This window comes from Suncus etruscus, chromosome 9, assembly GCF_024139225.1.
Source record: "Suncus etruscus isolate mSunEtr1 chromosome 9, mSunEtr1.pri.cur, whole genome shotgun sequence".
In the NCBI taxonomy this organism is placed as follows: Eukaryota; Metazoa; Chordata; class Mammalia; order Eulipotyphla; family Soricidae; genus Suncus; species Suncus etruscus.
The window spans coordinates 81276440-81294137 of record NC_064856.1 but is presented as its reverse complement, the minus strand read 5'-3'; the positions used below and the strand labels follow the sequence as shown (position 1 = coordinate 81294137).

General features: G+C 33.3%; 1 protein-coding gene across 1 annotated transcript in view; it reads left to right on the top strand.

The window, feature by feature from the left end:
• The window catches only part of DCDC1 (doublecortin domain containing 1), a 469965-nt gene that overhangs the window by 202990 nt on the left and 249277 nt on the right, over positions 1 to 17698 (top strand). Inside the window, exons 15-16 of the mRNA XM_049780695.1 lie at positions 6978 to 7112; positions 9822 to 9940. Of these exons, the coding sequence (XP_049636652.1) occupies positions 6978 to 7112; positions 9822 to 9940 (254 nt within the window). The remainder of the gene's footprint in view (positions 1 to 6977; positions 7113 to 9821; positions 9941 to 17698) is intronic.

Genomic DNA, 17698 nt, shown 5'->3' with positions numbered 1-17698 from the left:
TCAGAGCCAGGGGTTCTGGAAGTAAGAGAAGGTGGAGGGTAGAGGAGAGATTGCCCACACTCTAAAAAAGTATTGGTGATATAAAAATACTGGCATACCTGGAGTTTTTGGTCAGATTGGTGGTTCTATAAAGACACCATAGAAGAAAGGTGAAGCAGGGTCATTGGTGGGTGAAACAGCACTTGTGGGTGATGAGTGCAGCAGGTGTGGCTTTGGCAGGGAATGGACTGACTTATTCTTTCCTCCTGAGATGATCAGTTTTCAGTTGCATGGCCAATGTAGCATAATTTTTCATGGCTTGGTTTACATCTCTTTCAATAACACAGGATCCATGGAGCTGACTAAATGTGCACATGGTAACTGATATTCATTCTTAATTAAATGCACTCTGTATTGCTGATGTCTATTACTTACCTCCATGGCAAAGAGTAGAAATATTCACTGTCATATATAGGTGCTCAGAGTTAGCTAAGTAGAGTTGGAGTCAGTAACTATTGAACTCAATCAGTAAAAACCAGATCAAACCAGGGTGAAAATAGGTTTTAAATAGTTCAAAGAGGTAAAGGATCTAAAGGAAGTTTTTCTTTTAGATTTTATACCAAAACAAGACTTCAGTGATAGTGAGGTTTTCTAATGTTGTTAAAAAAAAAAGAACAATTTCTTAGTTTGGTCATTCATAGGTGGCTTAGATGATTCCATGAAAATGAAGAGGGGGCCAGAGAGATAGCATGGAGGTATGCATGCCTCACATGCAGAAGGTCGGTGGTTTGAATCCCTGCATCCCATATGGTCCCCTGAGCCTGCCAGGAGTGATCTCTGAGTGTAGATCCAGGAATAACCCCTGAGCGCTGCCGGGTGTGATCCAAAAACCAAAACCAAAACAAAACAAAACAGAAAATGAAGAATCACTCATCTTAATAAAAGTTAACACACTTCTCCTATCTCCTGCCTCAATTCACCACTTCAGGTCACAGGACCTATGGCTGTATTTTAGGGACCTTGGGACCTTGGATAATAGTAGTGGATTCCCAGCACTCTGGTAGTATAAAACAATAATATTGGGTTTTGTTGCTACCATAAAATTAACTTAAAATAGACAAAGAATAGAATTAGTTTAAGAACTGCAGTGTAGTAAGTGTAGTGTTTTGGTTCTTAGCCAGTAGTTGAGGGACAGACCTAATTTTAGTCCTATTACAATCATATTACCTTGAATATGACAAAAACAATATATTTTATAAAAATTCATACAGTGTTATATTGTTCAAAGGAAAATTTTGTTTTGAATCAAATTTAAGATAAACCAAAATAGTGCTATAACCCCCCAAGATTTGAATAAGCAAACTAGTAATATGATTTTCTCTCAAAGAAAAATAACCCTTCTATAAATACTGAAAAGTTTGAAATCCTTTTAGAAAAACATCTCTTATTATATGAAGAGCAGTCTTCAATTAATTGGAAATAGTAATTGAATAACTGGATGAAGAACAGTTTGATTTTTGCTTTCACCTGTATTCCATAAACACTTATTTTATTGAACATTAACTGAATGACAAAGCAAAGATATTCAACATTTGGCCATTAGTTAGTGAATAGCTCTTATACTAGACTCCTTATAATTTATAAAAGAGAGTTTTAATGGTCTAACTATTTAAATGTGCTCTGAAGGTTTTTTCTGAAAGCCCATTATTGCTTTCTTTAGGAAATCAGAAAGTGAATGCAATTAGCCTTTATCTTCCAGTAAAAATATGACTGAGAGGAGGTGGACATTTCATCATTTAGTTTTATCATTAAGATTAGGATTCAATTTTTTTTGGCTAGAAAAAAGTAAAAAATAAATTCTACACACCACTTTTACAAAAAGTGACTGATTGCCACAATTACTTCCTCATGCAACTCTGGCTCATTTAGAACTGGGAGAGGCATGTTACACAAAAAATGGTAAAGCAGAAATGAGGGGCAGGTGTGGTAGAAAAGTGGGGCTATCAGAAGTGTTTACTGAAAGATAGATTGTTTCAGATCTGGGCAAAAATGTGAGGTAGATGATTGTACACACACATATTAGGTTCCTATTTCAGATAGGATTTTAAACTATCTCTCAACACATGCCTCCCTAGAATTCGATGTCACCTAATGTTCAAAAACAAAACAAATAACAGAAAGCCAACTAGCAACAAATTGCTTAGAAAACCTTTTCACAAGGACTTAATGACCTCATTGAGAGATACACACATTTTTACAAATTTTCTTATCACTCTACTTTAAAAAATAATTTCATTCCCACTTATGTATAAAAAGTAATATAAAATATATTTGGGGGCCTGAGCAGTGGCCCAGCGGTAGGGCATTTGCCTTGTACACGTTAACCTAGGTTCAATCCCCCAGCGTTCATATGGTCCCCCAAGCCAGGAATGATTTCTGAGTGCATAGCCAGGAGTAACCCCTGTGGGTCACCAGATGTGACCCCAAAAACACTATATACTTTATATTGTACCTTCCATGGGCTTGATTTGGCAATAGGAGAGAATCCAAGGAAAATGTTGAAAGCAATTTTTCATTAGTGGTAGGATGGCTATTGGAACATGAGTAGAAGAAACAACTAAATTATGAGCAATTATGTTATACATGGTCTTTAAATAAAGCAATTTATTTATTTATTTTTGTTTTTGGGCCACATCCGGTGATGCTCAGGGGTTACTCCTGGCTATGCGCTCAGAAATCGCTCCTGGCTTGGGGGACCATATGGAACGCCGGGGGGATCAAACTGAGGTCTGTCCTGGGTCAGCTGCTTGCAAGGCATACACCCTACAACTGCACTATTGCTCTGGTTCCAAAGTAATTTATTTTTTTAATTAAAAATGAACTGTTTTAAAGAGAGATTGATGTAGATGTAATGGATAGTTGCTAACGGAACTTTTTTGTTTTTGGTAGAATTTGTGTTTATTATGCTAGAGAAGATTCTAAGAGGATTACAACAAGAGCAGAAAAAAAAGGAAGAAGCCTATATTCTTTTTTTTTTTTTGGAGGGGGGGTCATACCCGGCAGCGCTCATGGGTTACTCCTGGCTCTATGCTCAGAAATCACTCCTGGCTGGCTTGGGGACCATATGGGATGCCGGGATTTGAACCACCGTCCTTCTGCATGCAAGGCAAATGACCTACCTCCATGCGATTGCTCTGGCCTCAGAAGCCTATATTCTTGATGCATATGTTTTAAAATTGGTTTGGGATAGAAATATCTGCGTCAAACCACTGACTGTTCCTTTAAGTCTCTATTGACAAGGAAAACCTTTTCAACAGAGGAAAGTTTGGAACATATAATCCTTAAGTAAAGTATGAGACAGATATAACCCTAACAATTACAACCTGTTGCTCTTTTATCCATTTCAAATGGAGATTTGGATTCCACTACAAATTGACAATTTGGCACATACATTTTTTCAACAGCATGATTGTTTCTTAAATTGGCAACATTTTTAGATTGCTTTCAGTTTAAGAGAAATAAAATTATATGTTTCCATAAGATGGATGATGTTTAAACGTCATGTTATTTAATATTAAAAATTTATAAGACTAGTGTGAGGAGCAGCTAGTTATGGAAAAATAGAGCAGAAAAATGAACTTCAGTGTTTGGAAGGTCATATATTCTGCTAAAAATAAAACATTTTGATCTTAGTTTTTTGACACAATTAGACATTAGCAAGATATTAGTGACAAAATTGTTGTGGATAGAGCAAGAAAATCATCATTGTGAAATTGAAATTATGTCATATTCATATAAGTTAACTTATAAATCCAATAGAAATGAATGCTGCAGAATTTATTTATTGCATCTCTCATGAAAAATCCTTAAAAAAGGCAAGAAATTCTTTATGTTCCTAAATATTTTTACAAGTCTTTGAAATTTTTTTTCTTTTTATATGCTAGGAATTGAACCAATGATTTTCTGTATGCAAAGTATGTACTCTGCTTCTGAGTATTATTCCCATGGCTGAGGAATAATATTTTCTATAAGTAATTTATACAGGGAGTAATTTTAACTTGAACTTACTCCATTAGAGTATGCTTTAAATAGGATATCAAGTCTCCTTATTTTTAGAACAATAATTTGAAGCTATTTTAGTATTTTGTTCCTATATCTTTTTTTTTTTTTTTTTTTTTTGGTTTTTGGGCCACACCCGGTGACGCTCAGGGGTTACTCCTGGCTATGCGCTCAGAAGTCGCTCCTGGCTTGGGGGACTATATGGGACGCCGGGGGATCGAACCGCGGTCCGTCTCCTAGGCTAGCGCAGGTAAGGCAGGCACCTTACCTCGAGCGCCACCGCCCGGCCCCTTGTTCCTATATCTTAAATGTTTTGCTTTGGCTACATAATTATATACTTGCTATTGTTTTCTGCTAACAAATGTGCCCAGTCTTTGCCTTAAAGAAGAGTGTATTGATCAGCAATAGATTTAGAGAATACATTTGAATAAGAGTGAATACCAAATACATAAAATATAATTTATAACATTTAATAATTGTTGTTTTACTTTATGTATCAATTTTCTTAATTAGCCCACATTTACTATCAAAATTGAAAATCTTCCATAAAATTTCTGTGAAGAAAACTAAATTATTTGTTTAGAATAAAGGTTGAGATATATGAACTTTTTAAAAAAAAATTTCATTGTTTTGTAATTAAAGACTTCTCTATTTAATTAGGAAGTTATAAGAAGAAAATTAAAAAAGATTTTAATATATAGCAAATGTTATGCCATTTTTTAAAATTAGTGGAAGCAACAATATCTGCATCATTTATTCAGCTAAACAAAATCATACTGACTATTTAAAGGAATCTATATAAATAGGTGGCCAAAAGAATAAAAGAGGATTCAATATTTAATTCTTATCAGTATTTATTTTAATATATAACTGATATATAGAGTATTGACTTAATATAATTTTATAGTTTTATATTCAAGTATACACACATATAAAGAGAATTATCATATATATTCAATAAAATCGAATTTTTATTAAAGGTTTTTGTGACTTTTATGGATTCTAGTTTTCAAAGTTAAAAGAGTATATCCACCTTCATAAATACTTGCATTATAGCTAAACTTTAGATTAAGCATTACTTTAAAAAGGAAAAAAGTGACTTCTTGAAGAGAAATTTAAGAGAAATTGTCCATTTTAATTGTTTTAGTACTCCAGACTTGAAAGTATTTTCTTTTTCTCATAATGAGAAATTAAGCTAAGATAGTAGACCTGGCATTGTCTGCTCTATATAGAATCACTTGGGAACTGTCCAGCAAAATATTTCTTGAAGAACAGCATGGTGTTAATACTGGGTGCCAACCCAGGACAGACACAAAGGACCCCTTCACTCTTCACCAATAAGCCAACTGTTAAAAGATTAAACCATGTTGTGGAGATAACAAGAATTTAGGCACTAGCAGCAGGTGCTGTACAAAGAAACAGTTGGCAGTGCCGTTCTTCTGTCTGACTAATTCCAGTCAAAACAATCTTCTTTCCAGTAGCAGAAGAGAGTTTGAGTGTGACGGCAACTTAGAGTTAGGAGGTTGAGTAAGAGTGATGCTTTAAATGTTGAGTCCTGTGGAGGATGGATTAGGAGAATGTAGTTTCTCATTGTTCAGAAACTATGGGGAATTTTCCTCCAGAATCCACCCAATCCATGCTAACTGAGGGATATACAATCAAAGAGCCGTAAATCAAATCAGCTTATCTTGTCAGGCTACTGTATTTTTACATTTTATTTCCACGTATAGGAGCTATACACTATGTTCTTCTTTTGATAAGTAACTAGTTTCCATTAAAGATTAACACCACATATATTAGTAGTGTATTCATTATTGCCTATTCAGTTTTATAATTTAGTAACTTTTAAGTAATAGTTTTTATTTTATAAATAATTTGCTCCTGAACAAATATCTAGCATCAGTTCAGATTTAGAGCAAAATTTTTAATATAATTTAAATATTTATTAAAATAATGCCATTTAAAAATAAATATGGGGCTGAAAGCATAAACTGGCATATTCTAATAAAATTTAGCATTGATACTTAGAAATTAGCATGATAAACACTATCATAAAATCTAGAAGCCATCAAGTATGAAGTAGTAGAATTCTTTCAGACGATTGCCTACTTATTTGCCTAGTCTAAGTGAGTAATAGTAGAAAATGCACAATAACTTTGATGTATATAAGATGATAATAAACAAGAAACATGAATCCATTATCACCCCCAGTTGGTCTCATCCTGTCCATTCACACAACAGTTATTGAAATCTCAGCTCATGTCTCTTTATTCTTTGGAAACTGTAGGCTCCCAACTGTTTTTGTCTTTGAGTTCTCCATTCTGCAAACCATTATGTCTACTCTTATCAGATAAACCATACTAAAATCTCCTGTAATCTAGTACCTCTTGCCAGAAAGCTTTCACGGACTCCCCTCTGACCTCTTTAGTTTCATAGGCTTACATTTCACAGCTTCTATATTTTACCAAGTTACTTTTTGAGATGGCCAACATTCTGAAGATATATTAACTATACTTCTTTGCCTTTATTTGGAATACTTTTTATTCTTCATCAATTCTGTCAAACTTCAAAATTCCTTCAAGGTGTGGCTTAACTTCTTTAAGAACTCCCATTTGTTGTAGCTTCAATACAACTAAGCCTACTACTCTTTGCATACAGATTATACATCTGATCATCCATATAGGGCTTAATATTTGAGTGAATACACAATTGTGTTAATGCTTTACTATTGTACAGTTCTTTAGATCAGAAAAATTATTTTATAATACCTGACAGCCCTAAGTATCAAGTATTGAATTGCATTGACTAGGGTTGTTTTAAAAGATATCTCAATCAGAAAGATAAGGTTGTGGGGTAACTTCTTTGGGGTTTGTTGAGGAAGGTTTAAAAATTTACTCTAAAACTAAGTTAAACATGTATCTTTTTTTCTCATGGCATAGGAAGACCCAAGTATTGTTCTTCATGCCTCTGTTTCCATTGGAAAGCAAAGAATCATAAGTAGTGAAATGAACAACTCAAGTCAAACAACATCGTTGACCCTGTGGTCTGCAGCTAGTATTTGGCTGATCACCAAGGTACCCAACAAAGTGTGCTATCTAAATACCTTTCCCTCTTGCTGGTATTCTTTTGTAGACATGCATGCAAATGAAGGGAAGATAAATGATTGACTCTTACCAATGTTACTTTCTCCTTTAGCTCCTGCACTCCCCACCTTTGGTTTGTCTAGTGCTTTTGTAAATGCCTGTAGAGCCCACATGAGTATTCAATGTACACTTAGATGTGCACATTTGTTCATATTTTAGAGTGTTTTTAAAAATTCAGCACAGAGCTCATATGTAGTCCTCACCCTTTTTTGACTTGTATTCATTTCATTTGCTTCTATATTTTACATTTTAGCATTAAACTTCACAAAGACTGGTAGAGTAATGATTATTTATGGGCTTGAAAACATATACAAATTTTCAAAAGAAATCTTCAAATACAAATGTGAATAATACCTCCTAACATGCTTTACACATGTTACACATGTTTAGTTCATTGAAACTATTTGTACTTAATATTTCCATACTATTGGATCATATCTAAACTGTGAACATATAGCTGCCTTCCCTATTCCTCTTAATACTGAAATATGTTTTGGAACTGACACAAATATTTATCTTGAAATAGATGTTCAGCTTGTATCTACTCTTCTGTGTCTCTCTTTGCTTCTTCACCACAGAAACTATATTGCTGCTTTTCACACTGCCATGAGTAGAGAAGCATTCAGGCAAGTTTGATGAAAAGTTGAGGAAAGTTGAATCTATGTTCTCAAGTGCAATTTGGATCGTTATTACGCTTTGATTTTATGAGTTAAAAACAATTTTTGTTGTTTTTATTTGGGGCCAAATCTGACAGTGTTATGGGGTTCCTTCTGTCTCTGCTCAGGAAGTACTCCTGGTGGACCCAGGGGACCATATGGGATGTTAGTGTTTGAAATTGGGTTGGCCACTTGTAAGGCTACCTTACCATTGTATTATCACTCCCATCTCAAAAACAAACATTTTAATAAAAAACATTTTAATAGAGTAATTAAGATAGATTCTATGTGCTATTATTTTTTATATACAAAGATAAAAGAATCACACAGAATGTATCTTAATCTACTTCTCATGTGGAGATTCTATTAACTATTAGCTTTTTGTAAGTTTTATTTATAAAATGAAATAAAATTCACTTATTATGTTTAATATTAGTAATAGCTATAATTTCTTTTTTAATAGGCAGTTTTCCCACCCCACCCTAATAGCTATAATTTCTAATAAATCTAGAAATCTATTGCAATCTATTCAATATATGGCACCATAACATTTTATCTCATTTAATTATATAAAAAGTGATTCAAATTTTCATTACACAACTGAGAAAACTGAGGTTAGTAAATGACAAATGAAGGATTCTCGGTCTGATTTCAAACCTGTGCCTTTTTATTGTCATATACAAAATTGATTCTCACTTGACTGATTTGTATGAGTATGATATAAATATTTCAGTGTTAGCATAACCACCAAATGGCTATGTGATAGCAGATAAGTCACTCACAGGATATGGGCCATGGTTTTTTCAACCACCCCAAATGTAGGAATATATCTTATGATTTCTGTGTCTCGAATTTCATGATATCAAAAACATACAAATGTAAACTTTCCTCCAAAAATGTTTATTAAAAAGAGTATGGATTTTGGAGTTAGAAAGCTAAGACTGGAATCCCAATGTGACCTTGGGAAAGTTACTTAGGTGCTCTGAAATGTTTCCTTGTCTAGAAAATGAAATGCATCAGATTTGCCTTGCACATTTTTTGTGGACATTTGTGAAGTTAAAACACTGTATCTGGTATAGTGAGAGTATATAATCAATGGTGATTTTTTTTCTTTACCTAAGTAGTTCCTTTTATATAAAGATAAGATTATTCAAATAAAGATCCCATTTAGTGCTAGAACAAAAATTAAAAAAAATGGAAACACCTTCTAATTAATTATATATTTTCCACAAAGTAGAAATATAAAAAGTAATGTGTAATACAAAAATTTTAACTGAACATTTTCTATCTTCAAAGTAGTTTTCATATTGCTAAATCAAAGAACTTGCTGCTATAAATCTTGCTGCTTGTAAATAAAATTTTTAGTACTTGTAAATAAAATGATTGCTATTTTGTAAAATGTTGTACTGATTCGCTCAGTAAGAAAATCGTTAAATTCCCATTTAAGCAATATTCCAAGTGTAAACCCTTAGTAGAGAAAGCTCATAGTTAAAATAAAACAAAAAGGCAATTCGTCATCCACCATAAAATGTTTAACCCCTGGTAGGTAAACCCAGTGCAAAACTTTAAGTCAGTAGGATTTGTTAGGTTAGGATTTGTTTCAATCTTTTCAGTTTACTGCACTTTTTTTCTGTGCATACATATTTCAAGTGAGCTCTCTAGTTACAAACACAAGTGACACGTAATAGACCCCAAATCGTTGTGCTGTGAAATATGCACAGGAAATAAAAAAGGACAAATGAAGATCTCAAGGTCTGTTTTATTCTGCACTGAACTGTAAAATGTCGCCCTTGTCGGACAGAAGATCACTGGATCTGAGCAGGGCTCACTGACTGTTAAGTTGTGGATTGTGTTTCACTTTCGGCAACTGTTAATATCCGGGGTTACCCAGGCATAATGACCTCACTATTTGTGACACATTGTTGAATTTTCTGCTTCTTTTAACTTATTGTGACCTTTCTCCCCACTCTCTATTCATTGGAAGACTGGAATGATCCTGAGCCGAGCGATAACTCAGGGCTGCCTAGCTATTGGTCAACCAATCAGAGTCAAGACCACTGAGGGAACATTACTAGAAGGATATAAATTAATGCTGCAAAAAAGGTAATGCTTATGAACTATTTCTCTCAAAACAATGAATGTTAATTTCAAGATTTCTGAGCAGTTGAATTATGATGTCTTCTGGCTTAGTTCACTAGGGGTTGAAATTGGTGTTCATAATACCAATGTTAATTTTTCTAATCTAAAGTCAACTTGAAAATATGTGCCATTTGATTAGTATATTTTAGATAGTTTAAAAAGCAAAATGTTGGCTGTCAACTTGTACCACTGTTGTAGACAAGATGCTGCTTTACTCTATAATTATCATAAAGTATTTCTTTAGATTTATTTTAATTCCTAATTAAAAAGTTAATGCTCTTTGTAGGTTCCCAATTTTTCTCCATCTTAGTATTATTAAATATTGGGCTATCACAAGAAAATCAAAGAGGTAAAAATTGTGTAGCTTGTAAATGACCAGTTTCCTTTCATTTTTTATGACTTAGGAAGATAAAATTTGCATGAAAAATAAATTAAAAATATTTATAGTAAGGTGAAAAGTATACTTATTTCCTCAAAAAAGAATAATTGTTTACAGAAACTTTTGCTCTTATTCATGTATCTGCTGATTTCACCTGATACCGACAAAAATAAATACTGCTTGAAAACAGAACTAGAACACTTTTTTAGAGAAACTAACAAAACTAAAAATACATAAGTTAAATTTTATCTAACAGCAAAGCAGCTTGTCTAGCATATATTATCACAGAATGATTAAGAAAGTGATCTATAGTGTCATATTTTCAGGTGTAAAAATTATAGGCCAGAGCGATAGCACAGTGGACAGGGAGTTTGTCTTGCACACGGCTGACCTGGGTTTAACCCTCAGCATCCCATATGGTCACCAGAGTCTGCCAGGAGTGATTTCTGAGCACAAAGTCATGTTCAACCCCTGAGAACTGCTGGGTATGGCCCCAAAACAAACAAACAAAATTCTGACTGTAACTGTTTACCAAAATTTTTTTGATCCAGGTACTAGTCCAAATCTTTAGAATATTTATAAACTATTCTAATACAAATTTTAATTCACATTGAATCCTTTCAGCAACATGTTTGATCATTTGCTCAAGTTCATTCCTATTGAGCCATTGAATAAACCCAAGCACTCTAAACTGACGATGAATTCTTAGCTTCCAATGACTGGCCTAAAGGTCTGAAGTCTAGTCAAACTTGAACTGGGAAGTCCTTAGTGTGATAGCAGATTGTTCAGTGGACTAGTAGGATACATTTTCTTTTAAATTGCCATATATCAAACCAGACCCACATATATTCAAGACAAATTGCATCTCTTGTTCCTTTATATACTAACTGAGAAACAGGCATGAGGAAGAAAGAGGCAGTGGCTTGGTTTTAACATGTATGCTGGCCAGTGCTAGGAGGGCACTAAATATTATCTTGCCAAGGATAATAAGTAAACCTAAAAACAAGTTCTAATTTCACATTTATGTATATAAAGTAATACAATTTTTGGTGCAAAATCAGTTGCAGGAGATATAGCAAAACTAAATTTACATTGATAAGATCAAATCATGGAATGCAGATCCGAGATACTTAAGTTAATTTGGACCATGGTTATAAAAGAATAATCAATCAATATTAAGTGACCCTGAAGTATTACATATTATGAAATTAATAGACAGAACTTGAGAGTTATTTTATCTATATTTTAATGTTCACAAAGATAGAATAACAAAATAATAAGTAAATAAATAATAAATAAATAAAAATAAAAGCTAGAGAAAGAATAGTAAATGTATTAAGTGTGGGCATAGAAGATATTAAACACTCAAAATTCTAAAGACAAATCCTAAAATGTATGAATTAAAAAAGAGATTAATACTACATTAATACTATAGTATCTGGGGGCCAGAGAGAAAGCATAGTAGGGTGTTGGCCTTGCATGCGACGACCTGTGATGGACCTCGGTTGGATTCCTGGCATCTCATATGGTCCCTGAGCCTGCCAGGAGTGATTTCTGAGAGCAGAACCAGGAATAACTCCTGAGCACTGCCAGATGTGGCCCCAAAACAAAACAAAATATACTTCTTATAAAATTATAAATTATGAAAGAAAATATTTCTGAACAGGAAATAATAACAGGAAGAGCTGATCTCAAAGTCAGTGGGGAAAAAAAAGAAATAAATGGAGCATCACAGAGATGCAAGAAGCTTCTTATGGACCAAATATGTGAATAATTAGAATCTCTGAGGATAATAAACTGGGTTTGAGAAATGTTGGAAGAAAAAAATGATATCTGGAAAATGTTCAACTTTTGTGAGGAAGATAAATGAAAGATCTAAAAGGTCTAAGAAATTCAATAAATTCTAAGTATAAATAATATTAAGAAATAAAATTGGGAAATTTATAATAAAATTATGTAACAGTAGTTACAAAAAGAAATTATTAAAAACAAAGAGAAAATCCATAATATGTTCAAGCAAGCAACCATGAGACCTACAGCAGAATTCTTGTTGGCAATACTGCAAATGGAAAGACAGTGAAAGAACATTTTTAAAACACCAAAATAAAAATTTATCATTGTAGAAATCCTTTCACCACTAACATTTTTGGGATTTTGGGCTACATCTGACAGCACTCAAGGGTAACTCCTGGCGCTGTGCTCAGAAATCACTCCTGGCAGGCTCTGGGGACCAAATGGGCTGCTGAGGATCGAACCTAAGTTGCCATGTGCAAGGCAAATACCCTGCATGCTGTGCGATTGCTCCAGCCCCCTCATTAACATTTTTAAAATATTAAGGATACAGTTGTATATTTACAAGAAGAAAAAACGTACAAGCATACCTTCACCATAAAGAATGTTAAATTTAGGGCTGGAGTGATGGCACAGTAGTAGGGCTTTTGCATTGCATGCGGCTGACCCAGGACAGCTGCGATTCAATCCCCCAGCGTCCCCGATAGTCCCCCAAGCCAGGAGGGATTTCTGAGCACAGAGCCAGGAGTACACCTGAGCGTCACCGGGTGTGATCTAAAAAAAAAAAAAGTTAAGTTCTTCTAGCAGAAGAATAAGATACCAGATAAAAGTGAAAAATACAGAAGTAACTATTTAAATCATTCAAAAACCTTCCTTATTATTATCTAATACAACTTAATGTATCATTTAAAGTGAAAATATAACATTTTATGAAAATAATGTCATTGTAAAATATATATGAATAAATGAATATTATAAATAGAAATAGGGTCCTTATCCTGTGTTTGTCATAAGTATAACAGAGTAGAATGATGAGATAAAGATGCATCAGAAATCTTAAAACAATCATTAAAATAAAATAGAGTTGTAGTAACAAGCCAAAAAATTAATGAAATGGAATCTTAAAAAATATATATATAATTAAACAATATATGATGTATGTATGACTATCTTCAGACTCACCTTGTGAGTGCTTGTACCTATATCTTTATATTTCTTTAATAAATATCTCTTGATATTTAATATTTATTTATAATTTTATAATTATTATAAAAAGAAGAAAGTGAAAGGGAAGAGAGAATAGGGAGGACAAATTTGGGAATAAATAACAATATGGCAGGTTTCAGCCAACTATATCAAAACTACATTATTAGTATAATGTGATTTAATACAGATAATATAAGCATACCATTTAAGTCAGCCATTGTTAACTTAGATTGAAAAAACAAGACTCATCTTTATGCCAACTACAAAATATCTACTCTAACTACAGGCACAAATAGAAAAATAAAAAGTACATAGAAAATGTATGCAATAATAAAAACTATTACAAATATATTAGATTACATAAATTTAATTAAACAAGGTAGACATCAATACAAAGAATATTATCAGGGTTAAATAAATTTTATAATGATGAATGAGTTAATCAGGAAGGCTAAAATAATTCCATATAGGGGCCAGAGAAATAGCACAGCGGTAGGGTGTTTGCCTTGAATGCAGCTGACCCAGGACGGAAGGTGGTTTGAATCCCGACAGCCCATATGGTTCCTCGAGCCAGCCAGGAGCTATTTCTAAACACAAAGCCAGGCGTAAGCCCTGAGCACTGCTGGGTGTGACCCCAAAACCAAAATAAATAAATAAACAAATAATTTCATATATTTTTCACTGTATAACTTAACTGTATAACATATATATATATAACATATAACTTCACTATATAACATAACTTCAAAATACATAAAATAAAGGTTGATGGAACTGCAAAAATTATAGTTATTATCAGCAATAATAATTAATATAACAACTGGAAATAATACTGTTAGCAAGTATACAGAACACTATCAACCAGCTAATTGGTAATTATGCAATAATGTCCCAAACAACAGCAGAATTTAATTCAAACATATAGCATATTAATAAAAGAGTATATTATGACAATAAATAAATTTCAATGTATTTTACTGATTTCAAAAATATAAATTGTTTTCTCTTAATAATGGAATTAGATTAGAAATAAGTAGCAGAAAGCTTTTTGGAAGATTCCCCACATTTGAACAATAACTAACACATTTCTAAATAAATTATATTATCAAAGAAAAAATCAAATAGAAATTGGCTTATATTTTGAAATTAATGGTTAATGAAAATATTAGGGTAAAAATAAGTGAACAATAAAACAGAAAATGGATACAATAAATGAAATTAAAAGCTGTGCTTTGGGAATAATTGCAAAGAAACTGACAAAAATCTCAAGGCAGATTTTCCCAAAAATGCAGAGAACACAAATTATGCATGTAATTGCCTATCTTAGGTGATAGGCCCCAATTTCTTTTTCTTGGGGGGCACACTCGGTGATGCTCAGGGGTTACTCCTGGCTATTTGCTCAGAAATCACTCCTCGCTTGAGGCCCCAATTTCTTAAAGTGCAAAAAGTGTACCAATGTTAATTTAAGAACAAATAGGTAAGTTAATTATTGCATATATTTTGTAACCCAATATTGATAACCCAATAATTTTATATTTTTTCAAGAAATAAAAATTTTAGTTAAATATTTCCTTGCAGAGGAAACAAGAAGTTTTTGTGAGCTTCTGAAATTTCTACCAGTTTAGGAAAATTAATTTCAGATTACATAATCTCACCCAGAAAACAAGAGGGATACTTTTCAATTATTTAAGGCTGGCATTATATGAGACCTGCATCATTCTGAAACAAAAACTCAAGTAATAACTTACACCGGTGAGACAGCTCAAAGGGCAAGGAATGTACTGAAGTACTGAAAAACAGACAAAGCCTCAAGTTTAATCCCAGCACTGAATATCCCATGCTCAAAGCTCCATCTGGTGGAAGGCACTGCATTATTGGGTTCAAACCCTGAGCCATATGTAGCATGTACATATTAACCAAGCAATATGTAACCAAGCATGTACAGCTATGCTTAGTTTGTCAGGAGTGGCCCCCAGACCTCTTAGTTGGGGAGATCCCCACCCCTCAAATTTTAAAAAGGTGTAAAACATAAACACCCTAGATGTCCATCCATAGACGATTAGATAAATAAAGTATGGCTAAATAATAAAATATTAGTTAACAATAAAGTTAAATCAATTCCTGATACATAAAACATGTATAAATTTCAAGAAAATTATAGTGAAAGAAAGTAGAAACAGTACGAGTATATACTGTTTTCTTTTTTCTTTTCTTAATTTATATGAAACTTTAGAAAATGCTAAGTCTAGAGTTAGAATAATCAGACCAGTGCTTGCCTGGAGATTCAAAGAAATAGGAGATAAAAGTGGGATTAGTTGGAACAGAAAGAAATTTTGGGGGTAGCTTTTTGGGAACCAATATGTTTATTATGCTGACTGTTATGCTTTACAGATATATGCATGTTTTAAAAGTGATGTTTTACAAATTTTATGTGTGGGTCAATTATATATTGGATTATAGGAATTTATGACAATTATTTCTCAATATGGCAATTTTTGTTAGGTACTGAAAAACATAGTTAAGAAACAAAAATAGTAAAGTAAGGTGATTTTTTTTCAAATAGAGCCATTTGTTTTTGGTGAGCACGCATGGTATACTGCTGGGTTCCAGGTTTTTACAGATGTTATATAGTTGTAAAAGTGCTATAAAGGACACATTTGCACATGTTACAGTGGCTGGAGGGATTTGCTCACCAAGCTAGTTCTCTTCCTGGTCTCATTGGAGAGTGAAATTATTGCTGTTCTGATTTTAGCCGTCAGAAGTTTTTTTTCCTATTCTGGCTGGGTTTTGTCATGAAATTTGGCTGTAAATGAAACAGATGAGTAGAGTCTGAGCATGGATAGAGAAGATCATCTTTAGAAAAAGTGTAGTGTATTTAATTAAAAAAATCTATTTACAAGAAAGGATTTTGTTTAAGTTTACAGGAAGGGAAGAAGACAGCAAGCATAAAGGAAGGGTAGAGGTAGGAAGAAGACAGAGAGATAAGAGAGAGAAAGAGAGAGCCTTTAGCCTTTGTATAAAAATGCCTTGTCTTTATCTAAGAAATAAATTTGTACTGAAAAACTGAGGCAAAATAGTAAAAAAATAGGTAAACTAGAAGTGTTTTCTAATTAGTATGAAACTATACTTCTTTTTTAGAGAATGTTGCAGGGAGCAAAGCATTTAGAGCTTATCTTGAGCATCCAAAGTGCCCCTGTGCCTTTTTAAAAAAACCACAACATATTTAATTATAAATAACAATAAATATATTCATGTAATGGTAAGTTCTCAAGACAAAAAAAATCCCTCCTCTCCTAAGTAGGATATGATTTTAACAAAAGCTGTGAATCTAGGCAGAGTCTTTTATATGTTAAAGTGAATAGAACTAGCACTTAAAGTAGCAACCTGACATCTCACAAAGAATATTGTAAACATATCATGCCTCATTAGTTCAGTTATGTCTCATTAGTTGTCACTCATCTTATTCTTATTCAATATAGCAAACCCTCTCACATATTTGTCTTTTATATAATTTTCCTCTGATGTTCATTTGACCATGAGTGGATAAAAGGTAAACTAATGATGTCATTACCAAGTAGTCTTAAAAAAATCACTAAAATATTATAAAAATAATAGACTTCGGGTCCGGAGAGATAGCACAGCGGCGTTTGCCTTGCAAGCAGCCGATCCAGGACCAAAGGTGTTTGGTTCAAATCCCGGTGTCCCATATGGTCCCCCGTGCCTACCAGGAGCTATTTCTGAACAGACAGCCAGGAGTAACCCCTGAGCACTGCCGGATGTGGCCCAAAAACAAAAACAAAATCAAATAAAAAAAAAAAACAAAAATAATAGACTTCATAATAAAATATTCTTTTTAGAAAATATATTTTATGGAAGTTTTACTGGCAAGCTAATTGAATAAAAGCTATTTTAGGGAGTTCTCCCAGATAGTGCTCAGGGGTCTAGGGCCCACTCCAGGTAATTTTTGGCCAAAAGTGCTACATAGTTCATTGCTCAGACTTAGCAGTGGGGAGCTGGGTCCAAAGGTGCTAAGGCATTCCTGAACATATAGAAATTGAGCTTCTACTTGATACAACACCTCTTAGAATATACCCCAAGAGACCCTCAAAAAGGAAAAAATATTTGTACCCCTATATTCCTGCAACACTATCCACAATAGCCCAAGTCTGGGAAAAAAAAAAACAAACCATGTCCAAGAATAGATGATTAGATAATAAAAACTATGGTACACATACATAATGGAATATTACTCAGCCTCAAGATAAAGTGATGCAAATTACCTCTACATGTAGGGACCTGAAGAGTATCATGCCGAGTGAGACTAGACTAATACAGAGTGATCCCTC